Source organism: Heterocephalus glaber, unplaced genomic scaffold, assembly GCF_053883595.1.
Source record: "Heterocephalus glaber isolate CG9 unplaced genomic scaffold, H.glaber_assembly_v1.0 deba00001454, whole genome shotgun sequence".
Taxonomy (NCBI): domain Eukaryota; kingdom Metazoa; phylum Chordata; class Mammalia; order Rodentia; family Bathyergidae; genus Heterocephalus; species Heterocephalus glaber.
This window is the reverse complement of record NW_028258303.1, coordinates 16,189,596-16,212,479: the sequence shown is the minus strand read 5'-3', so window position 1 is coordinate 16,212,479 and position 22,884 is coordinate 16,189,596. Positions and strand designations below refer to the sequence as shown.

The 22,884-nt window shown below is 51.7% G+C and overlaps 1 protein-coding gene and 4 long non-coding RNA genes across 6 annotated transcripts; 3 read left to right on the top strand and 2 right to left on the bottom strand.

The window, feature by feature from the left end:
- Positions 1-2,622: 2,622 nt before the first annotated feature.
- Positions 2,623-10,661, bottom strand: Prdm8 (PR/SET domain 8). 2 transcript variants are annotated; one of them, XM_087215892.1, is made up of 6 exons: positions 10,536-10,661; positions 9,864-10,014; positions 8,866-8,996; positions 6,409-6,629; positions 5,226-5,457; positions 2,623-4,878 (listed from the first exon to the last, which is right to left on the bottom strand). In XM_087215892.1, the coding sequence occupies exons 4-6, from the start codon at positions 6,625-6,627 to the stop codon at positions 3,329-3,331; spliced, it is 2,001 nt and encodes a 666-aa protein (XP_087072018.1). In that variant the 5' UTR covers positions 6,628-6,629; positions 8,866-8,996; positions 9,864-10,014; positions 10,536-10,661; the 3' UTR covers positions 2,623-3,328. The 2 variants fall into 2 exon arrangements, with proteins under 2 accessions (XP_087072018.1, XP_004848058.2); XM_004848001.3 differs by lacking the exons at positions 9,864-10,014; positions 10,536-10,661 and having other exon boundaries at positions 2,623-4,875; positions 8,866-9,178.
- LOC110349946 (uncharacterized) lies at positions 5,394-8,184 on the top strand. Its single transcript, XR_002396163.2, has 5 exons — positions 5,394-5,449; positions 5,553-5,623; positions 6,366-6,422; positions 7,208-7,290; positions 7,958-8,184. It is a non-coding gene; the product is annotated as an uncharacterized LOC110349946 (long non-coding RNA).
- LOC147827156 (uncharacterized) lies at positions 9,260-14,940 on the top strand. The gene is made up of 3 exons (XR_015452902.1): positions 9,260-9,425; positions 10,489-10,676; positions 12,550-14,940. It is a non-coding gene; the product is annotated as an uncharacterized LOC147827156 (long non-coding RNA).
- A 662-nt stretch (positions 14,941-15,602) lies between these two features.
- On the top strand, positions 15,603-18,456 carry LOC147827155 (uncharacterized). Its single transcript, XR_015452901.1, has 2 exons — positions 15,603-16,062; positions 18,227-18,456. It is a non-coding gene; the product is annotated as an uncharacterized LOC147827155 (long non-coding RNA).
- Positions 18,457-18,506: 50 nt separating this feature from the next.
- LOC101701618 (uncharacterized) lies at positions 18,507-22,669 on the bottom strand. Its single transcript, XR_001183696.3, has 4 exons — positions 22,234-22,669; positions 21,201-22,025; positions 20,721-20,807; positions 18,507-18,765 (listed from the first exon to the last, which is right to left on the bottom strand). It is a non-coding gene; the product is annotated as an uncharacterized LOC101701618 (long non-coding RNA).
- Positions 22,670-22,884: the final 215 nt, after the last annotated feature.

Sequence of the window (22,884 nt, the reverse complement as noted above, 5' to 3'; positions counted from 1 at the left end):
AAGCTGGGGCGGGAAGCCCTGGACCCCGAGCGAGGCTGACCTGGAGTTCGCATCCAGGAATAAGAGCGAGGTGGGGGCAAGGGGCACGGCCCGCGGCTGCCGTCTCTGGGTGTGGAAGATGCCCCGTCAGAGATCAGGTTCCCCGGGTACCATAGCGTGCCTACGGGATGCGCTCAGAGGAGGACGTTTAACGGGGAGGAGCGGCTCGGCTCCGAGGAACCCGCCGCGCAGACCCGGCCTAGGCAGCCCCTCCCCCGCCCCGGCGTCGCTCCGGCCTCACTTCGGCACTTGCCACCAGTCCCCGTGAGACTGCGACTGCGACACGCCGGGCTCTGGGCATCTGAGGTCCACAGAGGTAGGAGTGTGCTGCCCGGACCTTGGGAAGTGGCCCAGCAAGGACTCACTCTCGGTCTGGGCTCCCCAGGGCCCGTTCACTCATGCACACCGGCGTTTGCGTCTCTCCCCGGCCCTCGCCCGTGGATGGTAAACGCTGTACCCTGCAAGCGCACCCTGGAAAATACAGGCGCCCCTCCCACAAACGTCTCCGAGAAATGAAGGGACATAGCTCAGAGAGGCTCCGAGTCCGCTCCACGACGGCGACCGCGCGGGGGTCCGCAAGCCCCAGGGGACGGGTCAAGGTGAGGCGTTCTTCCAATGCCAGCGTAAAGCAAAGGCCGCCAGAGCAACTAGTTGGCTTTAGGACCTGCAGTTCCCGCGCTGGACGCTCGGGCCACCTGTTTGGACTGGGCCACCTGGCGTGGACTTTTGGGACCAGCTGGGCTTAATGTCTACATGACCCTATGACCTTCTTTCCCTCACAGCTGTGAGCAGACACACGCTGCCAGTTCGGAGACAGGCGAGGTTATGGCTCCTCTCTGAGAAGTTCAGACGCAGGAGAGGGTGACAGCGCATCTGAAAGCCTGACCGGGCAGCATTAAAATCAAACATTCCTGAGTTTGCCTTGGCTGAGGGTGAGACTATCTTTGGGCACCCTTCCCCTACCACTTCCCGCCAAAATGGTCTCCTGGGCTGGCTGATCAGCATAACTACACAGCCCGAAAGTGCCTGCCATGGAAACACCTACCTGGATCGCCCAGGCTGGCGCTCAGCCAAGGCTCGGCTTTCTTCCTGGCGGTATGATTAAGTTAATGGCCACACAAAAGAAAATACAGGGGAGGCCTCAGTGTCTGCATGGATTCTTCTGGAAAATGTGATTCTGGACTAGGAAAAGGCCTCTTCCAAAAAGTAGCATTTGCTTATCTTTTTGCAGACCTTGGTGCATTCCTGTCTGGATTCCCAGTAGATAATGATAAAGAGATTCCAAGAAAGACAAGATGGAAAGGAAGAGGATAGTCAGGTGTTTTGGGTTTTTCTTAATTAGGCCCCAGCACAACTTGCATTTGTTCGTGTGGAATAGCTTTTTGCTCCAGAGATCCACTAGTGTTCCATGCACAAACAATGTAGTCAGCCTGTCAGGTAATGTGATTTAGAACTCCCTGGAGACCCAGCTTCTGTTTGCCCTCAAATGCCTTCCTCACTTCTTGCCATCCAGTTTTCTCCACTGTCAATCTTGGTCTTTCTCTAGAAAGTCCCTTTCAGGTTCAATGGGCTTACCCACTGGGAAAACCAAGTAGAATATGCCTCACTCATTTTACAGATGAGAAAACCAAGCCAAAGGTAAATCAGTGATGTCAACAGGAAGCAAGGTCACACTAGCCAAGAATAGCAGGGGCAGAACTGGAATTTTGGACTGTTCTCACCTCATCTTGGGGATGAGTGTAACAGGTCATCAAACTGTTGCTTAGGAAAACTGAAAGCAGGCCTCAAAGGTAGCACAAAAAAGTATTTGAATGACCCTAAGAAAGCCAACCTACTTTTTCACCAACTTTCCTTACATTCCCTGTAGACACATGCTATTTGCCCAATGCCACCCCCCCCCAGTCCTTTCTATTTTTAAAATTTTGAAACAGAGACTCATTAAGTTGCCCAGGCAAGACTCAAACTTCAATCTTCCCACCTCTGCCTCTCTCAGTACTGGGATTACAGGCATGTGCCTCCTTGCAGGGCTCCTAAGTCTACTCTGTAGCTGCTATCTACTATAACTTGTTTTGTAGTGGCCTAAGATAAGGAAGGCCTTAAAATCCTTTTAGGAAAAGGCATGGGAAAGAGACCTCTAATAAGACCTTAAGTAAATTTTCCATTTCAGATCTTTTCATAAGTGTCTTGCAGGCATAGGAAAGATCAGCAGAACGGCAGAGGAGGGAGAAAGGAGAATAGCTCCCTCCTACAATGGCTAAACCAGTGCCTGTTTCTAGAGCATCCATAGATGGCCATGGGGACACCCAGGGGTTATGAGCACACTATGTATCATAAGACCTAAGGCCCCATTCTACAGATGGTTTTACGCCCGATAGTTTCTGTACAGACCACATACACTAACACAAATACCCTCTATTTAACTAAGAATGAACTGTCTTTGACCAAGAAGCTCAACACTTTCCAGCCAAAGATTTTCCAAGCAATGATCAAACAATCTTTCAGGCACACAACTGGATTGAATGGTATCTACTCAAAGTGTAGCACTTAGTTACAAAAAAAGTTAAAAACTTTTCAAAAAGTTGCTTTGAAGAAAATAGTCATTTATTGTCAAAGCATCCAACATACCCAGATAAACTATAAAGTTTAATAAATCTTTCCAGGGATAAAAGAAACACATAACTATTCAGACTCCATTTCACTGACACAAAATTACACTTTGTATTAAAAGGAAATACATATTTACATAATTGATGACATTCTTCATTGAAGTCCATAATCATTTCATGATACATGCACTTCCCCCTGGAAACTTCAACTGAATGGCAACCCCTTTTTTATTCGTTTTGTTTATTTTTGTAAGAACACAAGCTATCGAGAAATGCAGAAAGCATCTCACCTTCCTCCGTTACTTTATATCTAAAATAAATTTTGCCCTTACATATAATTATTACATCTAAACCGTAAGTGCTTAATAATTTAAGTAGAAACGTATGACAAATGCATCAATATGTTGCAATATATGACATTTTTTAAAATGTACCTTTTTTGGGAAAGTGAAAATGCGTGCATTCAAAAGAAAACCCCCCTCCAACCACCCACCCGGTCAAAAATCCACCATCCTGTCGCGCGCGTGCGTGCGTGCGTGCGTGCGTGTGTGTGTGTGTGTGTGTGACTGTGTGAGCGGGTGCAGTGTTTACAGTGCGAGGAAGTGACCGGTGTCCTCGCGAGTTTGCTCCTGCAGGTGGCTTGACTGCACGCGCGCGCTTGGACAGCTGGGGTCGTCTCCGTGTCAGTTGTGCGAGGTCATGTGCCTGGACAGGTGGTGGCGCTCCCTGAAGGACTCGTTGCAAATGGGGCACTTGAGTTTCTCCTCCCGTCGCCGCTTGACCAGCGGCTCCATGGCGTACTCCTTTTTGTGGTGCGAGCGCATGTGGTACACCAGGTCGGAGGTCATGCGGAAGGAGGCGTTGCACTTGGCGCACCAGTTCTGCGCGGGCAGACACAGCGAGGTGAAGGAGGGAGGCAGCAGCGTGAGCGCTGCGGGCAGCTGCAGCTGGAGGGGCCCGGCCGCTGCCGCCGCCGCCGCCGAGCTCTTGGGCCAGAAGGCTGTGGCGTAGAGGAAGGGGCTCTGCTTGGGCAGCCCGCCGCCGCCGCTCGCCAGCGCCCCGCAGCCGCCGTTCAGGTCCGCGGTGCCCTGCAGCTTCACAGCCAGGGGTTCGGCGGCGCCCGGGTACAGTCTGGTGGGGCCCACGCCGTCGGCGGGGTGGCACGGCTCGAGCGCGCCCAGCTTCTGGCCCAGCACCAGCGGGGACAGCTGCGAGAAGGAGCGAGCGGGCTGCGAAAAGGCGCTCTTCCGCTCGTCCGGCATGGAGCCCTGGCCGCCGCCCGCCGCGACCCCCGCGCCCAGCTGCGGCACCGATGTGAAGGCGCTGCCGCCCTCCAGCCGGCCGGGCAGCGCGCCCGCGGGTCGCGGGCCCAGCAGCTTCTCGGTGCCCGCCGGGGACGCGGCCGCGGGTGTGGACGCGCCGCCCCCGCCGCCGCCGCCTGCGTCCTGGTCCTCGGGCGCCGCGCCCCCGCCGTCGGCTGCCGCCTCCTCCTGCAGCCCCGCAGCTCGCGCCGCCTTCTTCACCTCCACAAAGGCGCTGCGCTTGGCCTCGCCGGTCTCGGGGCTGGGCGGCGCGAAGAGGCGGCCGCCGTCCTCCAGGCCGAAGTAGCTGCCTGAGGCTCGGTACTGCTGAGGCGTGCACACCAGGTCCTCCTTGGAGGCCGGCGGGGGCCGCTCGGTCAGGTGGGCCCGGCCCCCCACCTCCGACACCTCCTCCGGGAACTTCCGCTTTCCTTTGCAGCCGCCCGCGGCCGCGCCGTCGGGACTCAGCTCCGCCTCCTGGTGGCTGGCGCCGCTGCAGCCGCCGCTGAGCCCCGAGGCCGGGGAGCAGCTGCCGCCTCCCCGCGAGTTCTCTAGCTCCCGGGCCAGGTTATGGAAGTCCGTGGATGGCTTCGCGTTGCTGCTGCTGCTGCTGCTGCTACTGCTGCTGCTGCTGCTGGCGGAGGGGGCTGGGTTGCTGCTTTCGGGAGAGGGGGTCGGGTAGTGGTGGATGGGGCCGGCTTTGCAGAACTTGGGGCCCTGACCCAGGGATGCCTCCTGTTGCTGCTGCTGCTCTTTTCCCCCGCCGCCGCCCCCGTGGTCCTTGGTGCCCACGCCGCCGCCTTGCTCTTCCAGGGGACTCAGATCGGCGCTGTGAAGTCTCTTGGGGCAGCGGAAACGCAGATGCGCCACATAGGGAAACTCAAACTGGAAGCGCTGGCTGCATTCCAGGCATGAATAAGGGGACGACCCTGCTTAGTGAGCAAACACCACACACAGGCACACCACACGGTTACTCAGCATCGCCCGGTCCACTCTGCCATCATCCCCTTCGCAAGCCACCTTCAGCTCCGAGAAAACAGACTATCCGGCCTGATCTAACTCTCCTTCCTGACCTGGGGGAGTGCAGTGACCAAGCCAAGCGCACCCCGACTTATCCTCCCCTGTGTGTCCCAGCTTCATTCCAGGTTGCCTCCCAGGAGATTCCTAGGAGAGCCCCGAGGAAAGAAAGGCGCCCCAAGGCGCGGGTGGCCCCGCCTCCGCTCCCTGCTCCTCTCCCCAGCCCTCGAAGGGCCCACGCGCAGGGTGCGAGCCAACCTACCATTCAGTTTGCTGTGGGATCGAGAGGGGCAGAGCAGAAGTAAGTCAGTCAGTTCTTTCCCGTACCAAACTAGTAATTCCTCGTCTTTGGCGATCCTGCGGAGAGAGCGGTAGAACAGCTGTCCGTTTTTAATGTAGGCTTCCAGGTTCTGTTCTTCTCTGTCTCTAGCCGACTGGACCAGCCGCAGCCACATGAGGCCTTCGGAGGAGCCATTTGCCGCTGAGGTGTCTACCTGCAATTTTAAATAGAAGAACGTAGGAAGGAGGAGAGGACGCCCCTGTGAGAAAACGAAGCCAGACCAATAGGACCCTTTCCTCTCTTTTCCAGAGAACTATCTGAGACCAAGCTTCCAAAACTTGAGCCAAGTTGGGACACAAACCTATGCTGTGAACCAGTAGGTGAGATAACGATCCGTTTGAAACATTGCATCAGTTATATAGATTAAGTCTTTTTCCTATATTGGCCAAACACCAAATTGAAGAGATTTCTTCTTAAAATGTAAAATAATGCTAGCCTCTTCCGAATTTACTTCTAAATTCTCCCACAGCACAAAAGTAAGAGGAATTTTGTTTCAGAAGTAAAGTGCAAGTCTAGATCTCAGAAATTACTCCGAGGCAGGCATCTTCCTCATTTTGGCTTGGACAGTTAATAGCTTTTCTTTGTAAAGAAAGAACAGAAAGTGAGAGGCCTGTTGTCTTCAAACTCAAACATATGGATTTAATGATGCTTCGCTGTCAAAACAATTAACATTTTTATTTAAATAACAAACTCTGGGCACTAGCTAATGTTACCAAAGAAAGTAACATTCCGAAGATGAGGCGGCCTCCTAGGCTGGAAAGCAAATATGCCCAGTATTTGCAAAAGTACTTTCGGAAAGCACTTAGTGTGCAAAGGACCTCAGCGCAGAGTTTAGAAGGACAGGAGGAAGGAAGACTCAGAACTGAGATACCGATTCCCACCTTTCTAGCATTCCAAAGGAGACTTTGTCATTTGTTCCAGAAAATCAGTTGACAATCATTTGATGCAATTTTTATCTTCTCGTTTTGGCATTTAAGCTGAGACTGCCTGCATTGTTGTATTTTCTGCATTCAGAACCTGTTCTGCTTGTCATGAGAATGATTCTTATTCCATTTCCAATAGGACATTGCCCTCATACACCTACACAGCATGGGCCAGCACTTACCCGGAAGATATAAGGTACTGTTCTCTTGTCGGTGGACTTGAGAGCTATGAAGGCTATGCTGTCATACAGGGAAGTATGGCTCAAAACACAGGGACCAAATATAGCATTCTCGGGGATGTCGCAGGTTGTGTAAACGCTGGTAAAAATATCTGTCAGGCATTGTTGGACAGCCTTGGCATCTCCATCCCAGATGCCTCTCTGGATGCCTGAATCCTCCATCACTACAGACAAATACACAGGACAGAGAAGTGGGTTATGTTAACATATATATCTCACCTCTGTGAACCCCACAAAGAACACTGCAACTCCAAGACAGATATTTTTTGTTGCACATGCCTGATTTTTGCAAAGCACTTATTTTAAAAATAAAGCAGTCTGACCTAAAATAGTTCAAAAATATCAACTCAGGAGTGAGCATTTTCCTTCCCTTTTAGATAATCAGAATAGTGGGAGACCCAGAGCCCACTGAATGCTTGACAGAAAAAAGAACAGACTAGGAAAGACCAGATCATTTTTGCATCATGTTGGCAATGGATGACTTTGGGGATGAAGATGAGGGGAGAATAGTATTATAGTTTTTCTACCAACCAACATAGACTTTCCTGATAGAAACTTCTAACCCCTGGGGAAACACTCTTTTCCTGTGCATTGAACTGGATGCCCAGGAGCTCATTTTTTCCCTTTCTTCCAAAGAGGGGAGCAGCATTAGCAAGTAGGCGGAGACAGTGGAGCATGGCGAATGGATTTCAAGTGGAGTGTCAGGGCCACTAATTCCATGTCAGCTAACCTTTCTCTGCAGCCTACAAGAAGGGACGTATGTCTGCTCATTACCATAATCCAACACTGTCCCTCAGAGGCTTTAATTAAAAGCAGCAAGCAGAGGTAATTATTTTTTTCTCGACATGCTTATTTATGGATGAGGGTGAATCCCAGTTACCTTGTTATACAAGAGGGTGGATAGAGTCACATGTGGCCCATGCAGTGAGCAGGTATTGGGCAGGCCTGAACTGTCCCCTGTCTGAAATACTGTGTGTAATGACTGGCAGATTCTCACCTGCCCAGACACAACCCTGTTTGGGCAAGAGGGGGCAACCCTGCTTGAATAGTCCTTCGTGGGCTCTCCAGCTGTTTAAACTGCAGCAATTTAGAAAGTCATACCCCAATGGAGGGCTCTCTATTAAGGTGTCATAAGGGACATTTTCCTTCCTCTGTCACTGGACACTGCCTTACAAGGCACCATTTTTAAAAGAAGGCAGGCATTTAAAATGTTTAAACTAGCTTTGAACTGCCTGCATTGTTTACTCTTTCCAACTGATCAAAAGGTTCCTCCAGGTTGGTTTTTCCCTAATCATGTCATTATTGGCAGTGATTTATGTATGTTTCCTATAATATAAGTGGTAGAAAAGAACAGACTTATTTTTTTCTGCAATGCTGTTCACGAACTCATTATTAGTAATTCCTATTTTTTATCTTAATGTGTATTAACCAATTAGTCTAGCAACTGTGATTACAAGGTAGTGCTTATTTTGTTTGTTTTCTTCCTTTCCAGCTAACAGAACCTCAAACTTCGGGCAGCCTCTTCCCGCATTCATTCTCTTGTATGCCCGCCCTCATTGGCAAGTGTTGAGCCATATCTGCCAAACAGCAAAAATAAGGAAAAGATCCCCAAAGTAGAAACTTTAGTATACTGTACCATCTATCCTTGGACATTTTTACCTCTCACCAATCAGCCTTCCCGATTTCCAATCACAAATTAAAATTCACTAAAAAAATAAACCAGGACCGCTCGTCTTTTCAAAGGAATCCTCCTATTCCCTTTTCAGTTTCCTCTAGATCAGCGTTTTATGCCCTGATTTCTGTCTTCCCTTAAAAGTCTTCACACAAGCGTTTCATTGTGCCGGGAGGTCGCCCATCACTTCAGCCGACAGAGGGACGCAGTCATTAAAATGCAGTTCTACCTAACAATACGGTGAAAAGGTCCTCGCTGGCCGCGCTCTCAGCGGTCCGAGGCGCCGGCGGCCTCCAGGAGCCTCCAGCCGCGGTCACAATACCCGCCGGGGCGGGAGCCGGGGCTGCTCGCCCACGCTGTCGCCTTGGCACCCAGCCGCTCCCAGCGCCGCGTCCCGCGCCAAGCTGTGCTCTCGGCGGCCCGGGTTCCCTGCCCCAAACGCGCGCCAGGCTCGGGAAGCGGCCGCTGGGGTCCGAGACGAGCCCGCCCCTCCAGGCAGGCATTGTCTGGCGGCTGCGCGCTCCTCGGCACCGGGCTTCTCGGGGAAAGTGCGTCCTACACACTCCTCCCTTTGTATACTCTTCTGGGCAGAAGAGGTCCCCTTAACAATCATTTCCTGGGTCTTTTGAATGAGGAGGGGACCGGGCACGACGTCTTCCAGTCTTCCCATCAACCTACCTTCCTCCCATCCCCCTCCCACAGCATTAAAACAGACAGAGCAGACTTACCGGGAATAAGGTCAGGATCCACTCGCCCAAATAAGGCCACCTGGAGCGGGGACACTGCGATCGAGGGTCTCTTTCTGCCTATTGTATCAGTGTATTTCCATGTCAAGGGGTATTGCAGGTCTTGTTAGGCTCTGCTTAAAGAGAGAAGATAGAGATGGAGAGATGGGGAGAGGAAAATCAGGGGAGAGTAAGGAGGGAGGCAGAGGAGAGAGAGGAGAGAGGAGGGAGAGAGAGAGAGAGAGAGAGAGAGAGAGAGAGAGAGAGAGAGAGAGAGAGAGAGAGAGAGAGAGAGAAGTGGAGAGGTACAGATGGACCCGACGCAGTGACTGACTGGCACGCAGACACACACTTTTTGTTTGCTGCACATAATCTGCCCAATGACGCGTGACAGCCCAAGTCCCCTCCCTTTAACTCTTTGCTGGGCTGGGCGCTCCCTCGGCGCCGCCAGCCTTCAAGTCTTCTCCCCGGCCAGCGTGCGCCCCAGAGCCCCGCGTCTCTCCCCCGGGCGACGCCTCTCCAAGTGCAGTCCGGCCCACCTCCTCCCAGACTGGGACAGCCAGGTGGGGAAAATCCGTTTCAGGATCGGAAAGGAAGGGACCGAGAGGACCGGGGGCTGCCCTTTCCCGTTGTGGTAGGCACTTGGAGGACCTAGGACAGAGCTGGACACGTAGTGCACATGCAGTCCGCGCGAGTAACCCCAGTTCTGTGGCCACCGAGGGGTGCCGGGCAGTCCCGAGGGACTCTCTGGCCTCCGAGTCGCTGCTGATTAGCGGAGCCAGTTGACTTGGGGGTGGGTAAACGGGCTCCAGGGTCTCTCCCTGAGCGCCCACACTAGGAGCCCTCCCGTGCAAAATCCAGAAAGAATGCGCTTTGGCAAGAACTTTGCTTAGGCTTCGCGTGGCACCGAGTTGGAGTAAAGGGATAAAGTGGGGACTCACCAGACCTGGGAAGGAAGGGGACTTGCACGGGGCCTCGCTTCCCAGCACGTGGGTACCTACCTGCGGGCTAGGGCTGGAGGGAGTGAGGGGGTGTTGGTGAGAAGAGCCCAAATTACAGGACGCAAGCTGTCCCCGCTTTGTCGACCTCTGCGTTATGTGTTCTGCGTAGTCCCGAGGGATCCCATAATGAGGACGGCCAGTACTGTATGACCTGGGAGTTGGGAGGGGAATGATTCAAAGTAAAAGTTATTACCGAGATGGGCTCCAGAGAGTCGTTCACGTCCAGCCTCGCGCGGGGTGTGTGGGGGGGGGGCGTTGAGGCGTCTCTGAGGGGCTCAGTTTAGGCATTCAGCCACTTAGAGGCTGGGCCTCGCCCTTCCACTGAGCCCTATGCTAATGATGTGAGGCCTTTAAAGGCAGGAAAATAGGCTCAGTGGACTGCGGCTAGTTTCACCCGGGGGCTCTTGGGGCTCCTTCTCACTGTTCAGCTCTTCTCCTAAAGGCAGAAAGGCCTTGGAGTGATAGCCGGTCCTTCAGTCCCCCCCCCCGCCATCGGTGCTCCCACACATTGAAGTGGGCAATCTGTCAGCTTTAGGATAAATAGGATTGTGGAGCCAGCTAAAGGGTGAGAGGCCGAACCAGGACTTCAGGAGGGAGCAATCTCTCTTTTCTCTTTTTCCCCCAGGGTTGAAATGAGGTGACTATATTGGGAGTTGGCTAAGATCAACTTACTCAGTTAGTTGGACCTTCTGCAAGATCTGAGACCTCTCTCTCTCTGGAACCCAGAGGGCCATTAAGGCATTGAATGCCTTTTCCTGCAGCTTCAGGTCACTCCAGGAGGCCAGCGAAGGAAGACTGCAGAGCAGAAATGAGGTGTGAGGGAACTTCTCACTGCGTGTCACCTCCTCCTTGGGATCTCCCCCACTATCCCCTTCTCTCCCCCTCTCCCTCTTCCTCTTCCTTTCTTCTCTGCTCCCTCTTTCTCTTCCTGCCCTTCTCTTTTCTGGCTAGCACCCCCCCAACAAGTTCCCAGTACTTCAGATCAGACAGAATCTCTACCTAGGATTAAGGTGGGACTCCAATCACAGAGGGTAGAGAGCTCCATATATTGGGAGTAAGGGCAGAATTCTCCAATAACTTCCACGTTAGTTACAGACTTTTCATGGAAAGCTTCTGGAACTGCAGTTTTCTTTCATCTTAAGGTGTCATTTCTGTTATGCAAATATGTGCAGTTTTAAATAGCTTAGCTAAGAGTGATTCCTAATGAACAAGGCTCCATGTAATGAAGGCTCTCATATGTCTCTGTAAGACTCTGAAGAACAGTTGCCAGATACATAAGTTAATTAAGAGAAGACAAAAGAAGCAAAAGAAAGGGCAGGAGAGGCCCAGATGTAAACAACAGCACCTTAAGGTAGGCAAGTACCCATAAGAGAGTTGTGGTTGCCAAGGAGGTACAGCCTGACTAGTGTAGCACTAGTGTAGCTGGGGTTGGGGGAAGAGTGAGTTCAGAAACTTAATTCCATCAGTCAGTTAAATAGAACACTCCTTGGGGCCTGTTTTGGCTATCACTTAGGAAATACAGAGTTGTTTTTCCCAGAAAAAGTCATCTGTCCATGCAAGCCGCTATTAAACAACCCTCTTACACACTGTGAATCTATAAGCATCTACTCCAGAAGGTGGGCACTCAGAAAAAAAACTCTCACTGGATGTATTTCATGAGATTGACTTTTCCCTTCTTAAGTATAGAGGATGCCTCCTATAAGGTACGGAAACCTAGTCTCAGCGTGTGTAAAATAAAGACTATTTCTTCTACTTAAGTTGGGAATGGGAAAGCTTTCCAAGCTCAGCTAGACAACAGCTGCATTCCATACTTCAGAGAGAAGGGTTGATTGAGAATCTGCCCATCAGGTTTCACCTCAGTAACACTTTTTTTGTCCTCTAATTAGATTTCTCCTCCTGCTTCTTTGTTTTATGAGCCAGATGACTGAAATGTTAAAATATGAGTAAGATTAAGTTGAAGTTCCTACTTAGAGGGGTTTCCAGTAATTTAAGTGGTACCCATTTTATTTGGTAATATAAATGTTCTAAATGACAATCATTAATAGGAGATACAGAAATTCTGCAAATTATTTTTATTTCTCTTTAATTTTACTAGCTAAAATGGTGCATAAACTACTTTGAAATCACTTGCTGGAATTCACTGATACCAAATGAAGGGTTGAGGCATTTATTCAGCCTCAGATAGTACTATAAAAATATCCCTCAGCCAATAGTTTTATGTAATTGACATGGAACAATGGATTTATGCATATTTTTGGAGATCTCTTCCCTGGGATTTTATTTCCAATTGTGATGAGAAGAATGACAATGAAGAGAGAGGAGCTCACCTTGCTGTGCCTTAGCAAGACTCTACACTACTATGACAAAATATGTGTGCAGAAAACTGCAGGGTTGTTTCCAGCTGAAGAGACCTTAAGAAAAGACTCCTGAGGTGGACCTGGTATTGGGGGTGGGGATATCAGAAAGGAAATCTGACTCTGAGTATTAGAATAAGCAATGCCTTTTCTCCTCCAAGGTTGGGAAATGGAGCCCTAAATATCTTAACTTCTATAACAGGAGGCAAGTAAGAATAACTTCCAATAACTCACTTAAAGATTATTACTCTAGAAGAATGAAAATACATTGTTTTTCTTTTTATATGTCTTTCTATGTCCTGGTTCATCCTTCTCTAATTCTATTTCTAAAGCAACACACCAGCAACAGCTTGGTGTCAAGAATGTGGCAATTCATGGTGTGGTGGAAGGAAAAACCACACCAGAAGATGAGAGGATACCAAGGAAGCAGAGGGTGGCTGCTCTTTCCTAAGCCTCTTGATTTCCACAGGGAGGTCTATGGAAGGGACTGTACGGGATAAGGAAGGCAGAGAATGCAACTCCAAGGTGAAGCCTTGCCTCACCTAACCTCACCATCCAGGATCAGGAACTTTCTAAGGGATAAAATTGACTGATTACTTGTATGTGAAGAAGAAACAGAAATGATAGTTTGATGGGTCGGGGAAACACGAGTTCTGGGCAAAAATGTCCAGGGTTATTATTTCCTGTCACTTTGTCTTTTATCAGCAAAATGATACTTGGTGGGTTCAAAAGGAGGAATTGGGAGGTCATCTTAACTGATATTTGTTTGTTTGTTTATACATCTTGGTGAATCAAGGATAGGCATACTTGCTGAGCTGAATAAAGGTTTACAGGGGTTGGGGAGCACGTTGTTTTGATAAGTATATGTGGCAAGCTCGCTTTGGGTCTGTTCCTCACCTTAAATATTACAGTTGGTTCACTGGGTGACAGATGAATGCATATTTTCCAAGATGGCTCTGGAAAAGCCAGAAACTCAAGGGTGGATAATTCTATAGCCTGGGAGGAGAGCCCTCATACTGCTACCTACATAGATTCTTCCTCGGCTCATAATTTTCTCTCTTCAATACATACCATTTTTAATGCTGCTGCTACTACTATTATTACCATTGTGATTATAATCTACCTTTCTCAAGTTTAAGTCTTTCTCTCTGAGCCAAACTCCACCTACCCTCCTGTTGAAGTTCAGCTGAGAGCTAGCTAGTCCATGAAAGTCTTGTGTTATTCTCTTCTGCTATTCTGTCCTGGATCTGAGGTGTAGTGAACAGGCCCAAAGGCTTCTGATGATTTCCAGCAGGGCTAGCAAACCGCAGTGATCTACCATAGACCTGAATGCTCCCCACTCACCAAGTCCGATATCCAATATCCAATACCTAATATCCTGACCACCTGAATCCTCCCAGCTTTTACACTCCTCCTCAGGGGAATATCAAGAGTTCTGGCAATGAATGGCTACTTTTTTGTCAAATCCACACATGGCAAAATCCTTCCCAGACTTGGACACCACAGCCCTTCCACAGGTCACAGCCAGCCACTCTGAGCCTCCTCACCCTCTGGGCCAGGCTTTCCAAGCAGACTGGGGACCAGAGAGTGTCCAGCAATCTCAAAGAAAATCTTAAGAAGATTGATCATAGGCTATAGGAATGTCACCAAATTGAGAGGCTCTATATACATCTAACCTCCTCAGGCAGCCAGGAGAAAGGGCATCATCTCAAGATTCAACACCTGGGTTCTATTGCATTTCCTCTCCTTTCAGGTTGTAATTCGGGAATTAAGAGAGGCACTGATTGCTGCCCAGTGTGTACTCCTGGGGATGAACAGCAGAAAGCATTGTTCTCTGGGGGAAGGGGTATGGCCATAGGGCAAGCAGGCTCATGCCTTTCCAGTTTGGATTTGGCTTCTGTATCCTTTCCTGAGGCCTAAGGAGATGGGAATGACATCAATTAGTTATCATAATAATGATGATTCACATTGCATTTTTAGAGATCTGGAAATATCCAAACATTTTAACTGCTCCCCTGCTTATAGCCAATTGAACTTTTTTTTAGTGAAAATCAACTTTCATAATTTCAATTCATAAAAATTACAGGTGTTCCATTATTGAATTTAGCATCAATGGAGAATATCTTCCTAAATGTGGAAATCCTTCAGAGCTTTCAACAGATTTTCCAAACCACTTAAAACGGCCAAGTCTTAGGCAAGTCTATTTTCAATCCTAATACATGAGGAACTAGTCTTCTACAGAATTCAAGATAAACTTGTCATAAATAATAGTAACATCATAAGTACTATCAATAGCACTAGATATACAATATGAAGTGGAGAAAACAACAGATAGGAGGAGCTGAAACTTGCATTTGTTTTCTTAAACTTGTTGAGTAAAAAGCTTCTTCTTTGATAGTCTTGCAATAGTCAAAATATTTATAATACTCTCTAATGTTGTAAGAAAATCTACATTTAAAAAATGAACAATATCCAGAACTGCCCAATAAAGTCTTCATCGATCCTTAAGAATAAGCATATTGAATATAATGATCTGGACATTGAGATTTTCTAGGCCTAGAATTCAGGTTAGGTCTGAACAACTTTATACTTGATCAGACATGGTTGTGTGTCTGTGTGTGTGTGTGCACGCGCATAAGACAGGATGAATGTTTTCCAAAGTTTCAAGGTTTAAAATAAAAGGTTTAGAACTGTCATTTTCCACAGCTGCATGTCTGCAAAGTAGCCAGTGCCTTTCGTGTTTTCATGTAAGATAATTTTGAGACAACAGTTTCATGTGACCTTATATAGCAGGGTAACTAGTCCTGGAGAGACAGTGAATGGGGTTATAGAGGGTTATATCTGTTCTGAGTGTGGTTGTTGTATCTAATCCCTTATGTATGAGAAATCAGACACCTTAGAGCATTATTGACATTCTGGAGTTCTAAGGCCCTAGGAAGTTCATGTTGCTGGAAAAGTGATGTTCCCCTGAACTTAAGAAAATATCCTGGAGAAAGCCAATGCCCAGAGTGGACATTAGGGGTCTTTCCTCACTCCGGACACTGGATCAGCTGCTTATCCCCAAGGCTCCTGGTTGCTGAGTGTGAGGCCAAAGTTTGGACCGCAAGGCAATGCCCTGAAGCACGTGCTAGACTAGGACGATTCCTGATGCCTGGATTCCTGAGCCCATGCTCCGGGAAAGGCAGTGACAGAGCTAAAGGTGCAGAGAAGGCCAAAGGAGGGCTTCAAGGTAGGCAAATTGGCCTAAGAGATACAGAAAGCGTCACAGCAAGGCTGAGAAGGGCATATGCTGCTACATTTTCACTGATTCATTCAGATCCTTGTCACCGGCTGGGTAACTGGGCAGGATGAAACATATCACCTTGAGCGGGGTGAGGGGGTGGGGGTGGGGGGTTCGCCGGTATAGAAGCTTGCATAAGCTGGAAACGGGGCAGGAAGGGGCCTCCCGGCCTGCTCGGTGCGCTCGCTCTAGGTGCACCTGTTAAAGAAAGTAGGGACAAAGTGCATCACCTGAGAGCTACTTTCTCCTTGTTCTTCAGCCTCCTATGGTCTCCTAGGAACTGGTACCAACACTTTCCTCCTGCTAGGCGATCTCTTTCTGTGAGGAAAGGCGGTCCAGGGGCCGGGTCTGCGGGAACCAGTAATACTCCCTTTTCCAGCACCGCCCTCCATCTGCCCAAGCGCACCAAGACCTCGCCCCCGCTGGTCTCTCTCGACTTGCTCACGGGGCTGGAGACTGTGATTCCGCCTCTCACTAGCTGTGCTGCCTGCGACCCAGCTCAGCCTCAGTTTCGCTCCAGTGGAACTCACGCTGGCGAGGACAGCGAGCGGCCTGCAGGACCTCGGTGAGGACTCGCAGGAACGGGGGCGAGAGCGCTCTGGAAAGCGGCTGTGAGCAGATGGCTAGGGATTACGTCCAAGAGCCGCACTGGTTTCATTTCAGTCTTGGACCTCGCAGGGAGGGCTTGTGCCTACATTAACAAACATTCTCCTCGGAGGTCTAGTTCACTGACCCCAGAAGACCGACCTGCAGCTCGGGCTCAGGGACCCCACCACTCTACGGGGAGCCAGGCTGCCCGGCTCACTCCCGGTCCTGTAGGGGACGTTAACCTGCGTGGGCTTCAGGCCTCCCTCCACGAACCCAAGGCAGTCGGGGAGCTCTTTCCATAAAGTTATCTCGAGGGCTAGGCTGCTGCTAGGCGTGGAGTAAATGCTCATTGTAGCACCGCCTTTGTTACTAACACCGCCTACGGGCCTCGCCAGAAAACAGGGGGTGCCTGTCTTGCTCGCGCTTCCGAAGTGGCTCAGAGAAAGGTCGGAATTGCTCGAGGTTTCTGGGAAGATCATGTGGAGGCACCGCAGCACAAACTCGGCCGGAGAAGTCGGCCAAGGGCACGAGAGTTCCGGCCCAGGGGCGCCATCCTTCCCCTCTCCCGAGCGCCTCCCAACGGGTTGAGGCCGGTGTGGCGCTGGAGGCCTGGCAGGGTGGCCTGCGATGAGACTCTACCCCTGCCCCACCCCGCGCCATGCCCCCCCCATTCCTTTTTTTAGGCCTGGTAGAGGGGCCAGGGCGAGGTTAGGAGCTCAAGGAAGTCAGGGTGACAAGGTCCGATGCAGGGGGACTTCGTGAGGTGACTCACTGATTTCAGGAGAGGTCCTGATGGTGGGGTGGGGTGCTCCTTCCACCCCTGAGGCAGCTAGGGCAACAACCCCCCATCCCCCCAGGCTGGAGCTGGGCTCATTTCCACCCCGCAGCCCCCCCCCTTCCTGCTCGGCGCAGGCTGGGGGGGGGGGTTCAGGACTGAGATCGGAGTCTTCTCCCCACTACTCCCTTACCGAACAGACACAGTCTGGGCCAGGCTCATTAAGTTTCATCCGCAGGCTGTATAAATCCCCCCCACCCCACCCCCGCTCCCCATACCGGGTAACAAACAAACTTCGGTTGGGGGTTCCCTGTTTAGGACTTGAAATTTGGGGTCCAGAACAGTTAAATTCGAATTCTGGGTTTGCAATCTACCAGCTGTGTGTCTTAGAACAAATCACTTAACCTCTCTGAACTTTGGTTTCTTCACTTGTAAAGAATATAATAAAACCAGCCTATGTCATGGAGTGTCTATGACTAGCAAAGCCAAGCTTGGGATCAGGTCCCAGCAAGGCCACTTGTGTGGGTTAGTTAGCATTCCTGTTTTTCTGTTTTCCATGAAGAAGGGGGCATCTGTGATGATAGTAGCATCAGCATAAGAATTCCATGAGGTAAGACTGTCAGAGCATTGATCCTGGCACACAGTCACTGAAACGCCTGCCTCTGACATGCATCTTAGCTCTTACCAACTTTCCTTCTCTGTAGAGAGAAACAAGACACAGAGGTGTTAGAAGGTGAGTTGGCAGTGCTCAGATTGTGCAGAGGTACAAATGAGGTGACATTTCTGGAAACCAATAAAATTATTCAAAAGGGAAAGGTGCTGAAAAGATTTCTTGAGTGGAAAGAGCTTTGAAACTCAGGGAGACCAGGAGTCCTCTAAAGTGGGAGGGGGGACTCAGGAGTGGGGATTGGCTTCGGTCTCTAGTGCCTGGCAGTCTGGTGGCTGAGAGTCTCTGTGTGCTAGGACTACTGTTGTGTGACTTTATGTTGTGGCCCCTGGGAAGGAAGATCTGGGGATGGGGTGGTACTGCTCTAGGGAGCCAGGTTCTGAGGGTAGGAGGAGAGGCCTCGGGAGAACAGGCTCACCCACAGGGCAGACAGAGGGCCACCTGAGGCATGGGTGAGCTGACACTACATGGATATATTGGGGTGGGGACTAGGCCTCCAGTAGAGGCTCAAGCTTTGTATATTCTCCAAAATTTGGGAATTCAATTTGGAGCCCATCCCTTAGACAAGTTCTCAGCTCAGCCCCTCCCACAGAGGACACATACCTGTGTAACCTTAAGCCCCACTGCTTCCCCTCTCTTTCGAGTTAGAGCCCCTCTAACTCTTCCAGGGGCTAACTCAGCATGCTTCTTTTCCTTCAGGACAACATGATAATGGATGAAGATGTCTGACCCACAACTAATGAGGCTCCTAGGGAAATACAGCCCCCAAACAGCATTCAAGACCATACCCTTCTGCTCTTTGCCCGTTGAGGGCAGAAAATACTACCTGGGTTATTTCATAAATTTCGAGCTCTCAGCCTGCTCTGTCCTTAGACCCTGAGTAAAAACTGGTGTTCACAGAAAGGCAAATAAAATAAAATAAAACTCAATTCCTTAATGTTTGACCCCAGGGGCAAAGGAGACACTGGTGAGAAGGGGCCACAACTTGGAAAAAGATTTATTTTTTTCTGGCTGTAAATCTCATCCCGTTGTTCCCCTGCCCAACGAAGCATGATAAAGTCCTTTTCCATAAAGTATTCAGTATTAGAGCCACAAAGCTCCCCCAATCAGTAGCCATCTGCTTCTACCATAACTGCTGCTGCCTAGGCAGGGAAGCAGCCGCAGAGAAAGGGCCCCACTGTTAGCTGCCGGACAAATGAGGAGCCTGAATAGCTTTGGTTTTCCTTGTGTATCTGTATCTATAGAGACAGGAGAAGAAAGGCCGCATTATATTGATACAACAATTGTAAAACAAAACACGGAAGAGGCATCTAAAGGGCAATATCGCATGCATCAGGGGTCCCCAGATAAAAGGGGCGCTAACAGATTTATAGAAACCTTTAATTGCTTTTCAATTGAAAGCTAAAGAGGCTGGGGCGAAGCTGTGAAGAGTGGCAAAGTGCTCTCCCTCAGCCGTCTGGAGGCGTGATCGATTTCACGGAGGGAGGGAGAAGAGAGGCGCCCCAACCGCCCGGCGCCGCTCAGCGAGGCCAGGGAGCGACTGGGCGCGGGGAGCTCCCCCTTGGGCCAGGAGTTTCTGACCTGATCTTAGAATCTGCATCCCCCTCTCCCTCTCGCTCACTTTCCCTCCCTTCCTCCCTCCTTCAGGCCAGCAGGCAAGCGGAGAGTGGAGGAAGGAAAGGCAGTAAATCTAGCGCCTAGCTCGGGAAGAAACAGACCCAAACCCTCCGCAGGCCCAGACTTTCAACCTAACCACCGGCTAGGGGCGGTGAGGCCTCTGGGAAGGAAAACGGGGCCCCTCCCTCCCCCTACGCCAGCCCCCTCGCCAACTCTAGATCCGAACAGAAGAACGTAACACCCCAGGGAGAGGTCTTGGGTTAGGTTGGCGCTGGGGTTGGGGTTGGGGTTAGGGCTAGGGTTAGGGTGCACTTCACCCCTCCCCGTGCCTCGGGGGCACTGCCCACCCACGCTGCAGCCCCAGACGTAGGTCCGTCTGTTCCCAAAGCTAATTTATTGGTCCGGCCCTCCATTATCATTTCAGCTTCCTAATTAATCAAGGATAAAAGGCAATGGCGCAAATTACGATTATGAGGGAAGTGGAAGACGGTTTTGAATAAAATGAGAGAAGCGAAATATGATTAATTGAACGACATGATAGTGAAATCTGAAGCTCGAGGAACAGGCCCCAGGGGTCCAGTTCTGGCTGGTCCGCCTGACTGGATAACCTCTCCTCCTGCCCTAGCGGCTGCCAGGAGGCCGTCTCCACCCTGGGTCACTTGGGTCTCCAGCCCCTGTGCTCACCAGCCTACCCTGTCCCCTTGGCCATGCCCTCCAAACCACCACCGCAGGGGTCGAATTTCTGGACCCCTGGCCAGTGAGTCCATCCACATCAGTCAGGTGTGCTTGGGGGGGGGGGTGGGAAGGCTACTGGGCACTGAGCTACCTTTTAAAATTTTGAGACAGGGTCTACTAAGTCCTTAAATTGGCCAGGGTGGGCTCAAACTTGGGATCCTCCTGCCTCAGCCTACAAGCGCCTTCTGATTGAAGTGCCCCATTGCGGTGGGAAAGCGCAGAGGGTCTTCTCTCTTTCTTTTCTGTCCTCGCCGTCCCTCTAAGCGAGGCTAACACTTTTTGCAGTTGCAGGGAAACAAGTCTAGTAGGTCATAGATCGCCTGGACTCATGTCAGGGATTAATAGAGCCCTTGTCTGATGCTGTTCTCCGGAATTACGTCAGGAATTAAAAGGCTGACACCGCACTGGCACACATTTTGCCTTGGCTGCTCGTTGTGATTAATGTTTCCGAGGGGATTTATCCTGGGAGCTTATGGAACTCGTTCTGGGGTCTAAAGCCCGATGGTGACCGCCTTGCTCAGGGACCTGAGGGCACGGTGGGCGCACACCGCACCCCACGGGACAGGAAGGGAGGGTGAGCTGCGCGGGACGCCGAGCGCGGCCTCTCGGGTCACTCCCCACCACGGCGCGGACTCTGGGGAGGGAAGCAGCGAGGACTGTCCGGGAGGGCTGTGCGGGGAGCCACTGTCCGGCCTGTTGTCTTTGCGGAGGGAGCAGAGGGCTCACCGCCGTGCCAACGCCGCCGAACTTTGCGCGTCCCGGAGCTCTACGACTCGACCCGGGAAGCACCGCACCCCGGACCCTCAGCTGCCATCTCCGACCCCGAACAAAAACTAGTCACCTTCGCAGAGGGGCCACATTCACATCGTCTCCGGCCCGTAGAACCCTCAAGAATATGAGGGTGCAAGAGAGAGGGAAGGCAGGAAACCTGTCAAGCGAAAAGAGAGGAGCAAAGCGAAAGAGAGAGGGAAGAGGGCTAGCAGTGGGGAGTAGAGGCGCTGGAGCGCCCCGTTGCTCCGGTGCGTGGCGCGGCTCTCGGGTGGGAAGGGGCGCCACTGCGGCCTCAGGGTAGGGCGGGACCCAGCAGCGCCCACTTCTCCAGCAGGTTCTGGGAAGTGGGGCGCCCCCTCCTGGAGCCTGCGCAGCGCTCCCCGCTGTCCGGCTGGCGCACTGTCCCAGCCACTGCTGCACCCTGGACGACCCGGGTGGGATAGGATAGGGGGATAATGGGGTTCTGGGAGATGGGGGTGGGATGGGGCTGGAAATCGGTGGCGGGGAGTGGAGTTGGGCGGTCCCCGAGCCCCGTCCGAGGCTGCCTTACCTGCGTCCCCCGGGGCACACCGCCCCCTCCCGGTCAGACAGGCGCCGGCCTGCAGTGCTGAGCAGCCAGGTCAACGCAGAGGCAGCTGGGCGGGAGGAGGGGACCCTGCGTGCCGCTCTCGCTGCGCCGCCATCTGGAGCCCAGGCGGCGGGGCGGGGTGGGCTGTGAGGACCGGGCAGGCGCGGGGCCCCTTGGCTGGCCGGAGACTCTACGCGGGAGGGGAGGGGAGGCCCTAGGGCCCCGCAGGGGGCGTGGGAGGGGTGCGGCCCTTGGGAGGAGGCGCAGAGGTGGTCCCCATGAGTCCTCCGGATCCCGGGCAGGCCCGGTTGCCAGGTGTGGAGAGGATGCTGGGGACGTGTTAGGCCGCCTCCCCCGGTCCCCAGCTCCTGTCCCCCTGGGAGTGGAGGGCTGGGACCCGAGCTTGGAAACTGTCTTACAGGCGCGCACACCCTTGTTGGCCAGAAGCAGTTTTCTTATTTCCCCTTCCTCCCACCTCATCCATCCCTCTCCAGGAAACACTCCGTTCCAAATGGCAGGAGGGTTTGGACACCTCCACCCCAAGACAACTACTTCAGCCAGAACGTGGAACGGAAAGTGACAGGCTCTCTCGCACCCTTGAGGATAAACGTTCCCCAGGCTCCGGTGGGCAGTGGAGGAGGTCGGAACCAGAGAGGCTGAGGAAGGGATAGGGCGTGGGTAGCTCACCCTTGCACTTGGAGAGTAGAGAAGAGCGGGACGAGCTGGGGCTGTGGAACCCCTTTTCATTTCAGCTGTTCTCAGTGGGATTTTTCCTTTAACCTTCTAAACAGTTTTCCTTTTTGGAATCTGGTTGGGGGCAGGAAGGAGAGAAAAAGCAGGAGAATACTGGAGGCTGGGGTGTTCTGAGAACTCTGGGCGTGGCGCTGTCTCTCAGAGCCACTCTTGGCGGTGGAAAGGGAGCTGGTTGGGCGATGGACAGTGGTGGGTGACCCGAATAAAAAATAAAGAAAAGGCAGACCCATTCCCACCCCAACGCATTCAAAGATATCCTCACCCCCAGCTGTCTCGGGTCCGGCAGAATGGCATTATGTAAAAGATCTGGCATGTCACCCAGTGGCACATCTGGTAGGTGTAGATGGCATTCATTAGCGTGGGGCTTCTACTCTGCGGCATGCCAAAGCGCTGACAGAGATGCCCGCTGCCAGTCATTCGTTCGCTGCCAGTCCCAGAGCGCGGCCGGGCTTGATGGCTCCCTTCCACCCTGGCACCAGGACTGGAGGAAACAATGTGTTGAGATCCGAAAAGATGAAAGCCGAGTTGAGGACGAGAGGCACCCAGCAGATGTACCCTGTGAGGAGACGATGGAGCAAGAGTCATTTAGCAAGAAAGCATATGCGGGAGCTCAGGAGGGAGGCTTGGGCACGGTTCTGCCTGCCTGGGGCTGAACTGAGCAGAGGATGGGGAACCCCTCTAGAAACCTGGAAGCTGAGGTTGTTTCTCTGAAAACACACAGAAACCCAACCCCCAACTCCCTAATGCAAGACTTCCTCTTCTCTCTCCTTGGTTTATCTCTTGTACCTCTATTTAGAAACCTACCTGGCTTTGAAAGATCAACTTCCTTGCCTGTGTCATGGCTTTCCAATAAACAAGATAAAGAGCGCCTTCCAGTTTTTAGTTTTGCATAATCCTGCCTTGTAATTTGTGT

What these genes read in the sequence shown, in the direction of transcription:
- Prdm8 (XM_087215892.1), bottom strand. Translation starts at nt 6,627, where the DNA reads ATGGAGGATTCAGGCATCCAGAGAGGCATCTGGGATGGAGATGCCAAG. An exon ending in CAGTACCTTATATCTTCCGG is followed by an intron (nt 5,458 to 6,408) that starts GTAAGTGCTGGC and finishes TTAAAATTGCAG; the next exon opens with GTAGACACCTCAGCGGCAAA. An exon ending in ATCCCACAGCAAACTGAATG is followed by an intron (nt 4,879 to 5,225) that starts GTAGGTTGGCTC and finishes TTGCTCACTAAG; the next exon opens with CAGGGTCGTCCCCTTATTCA.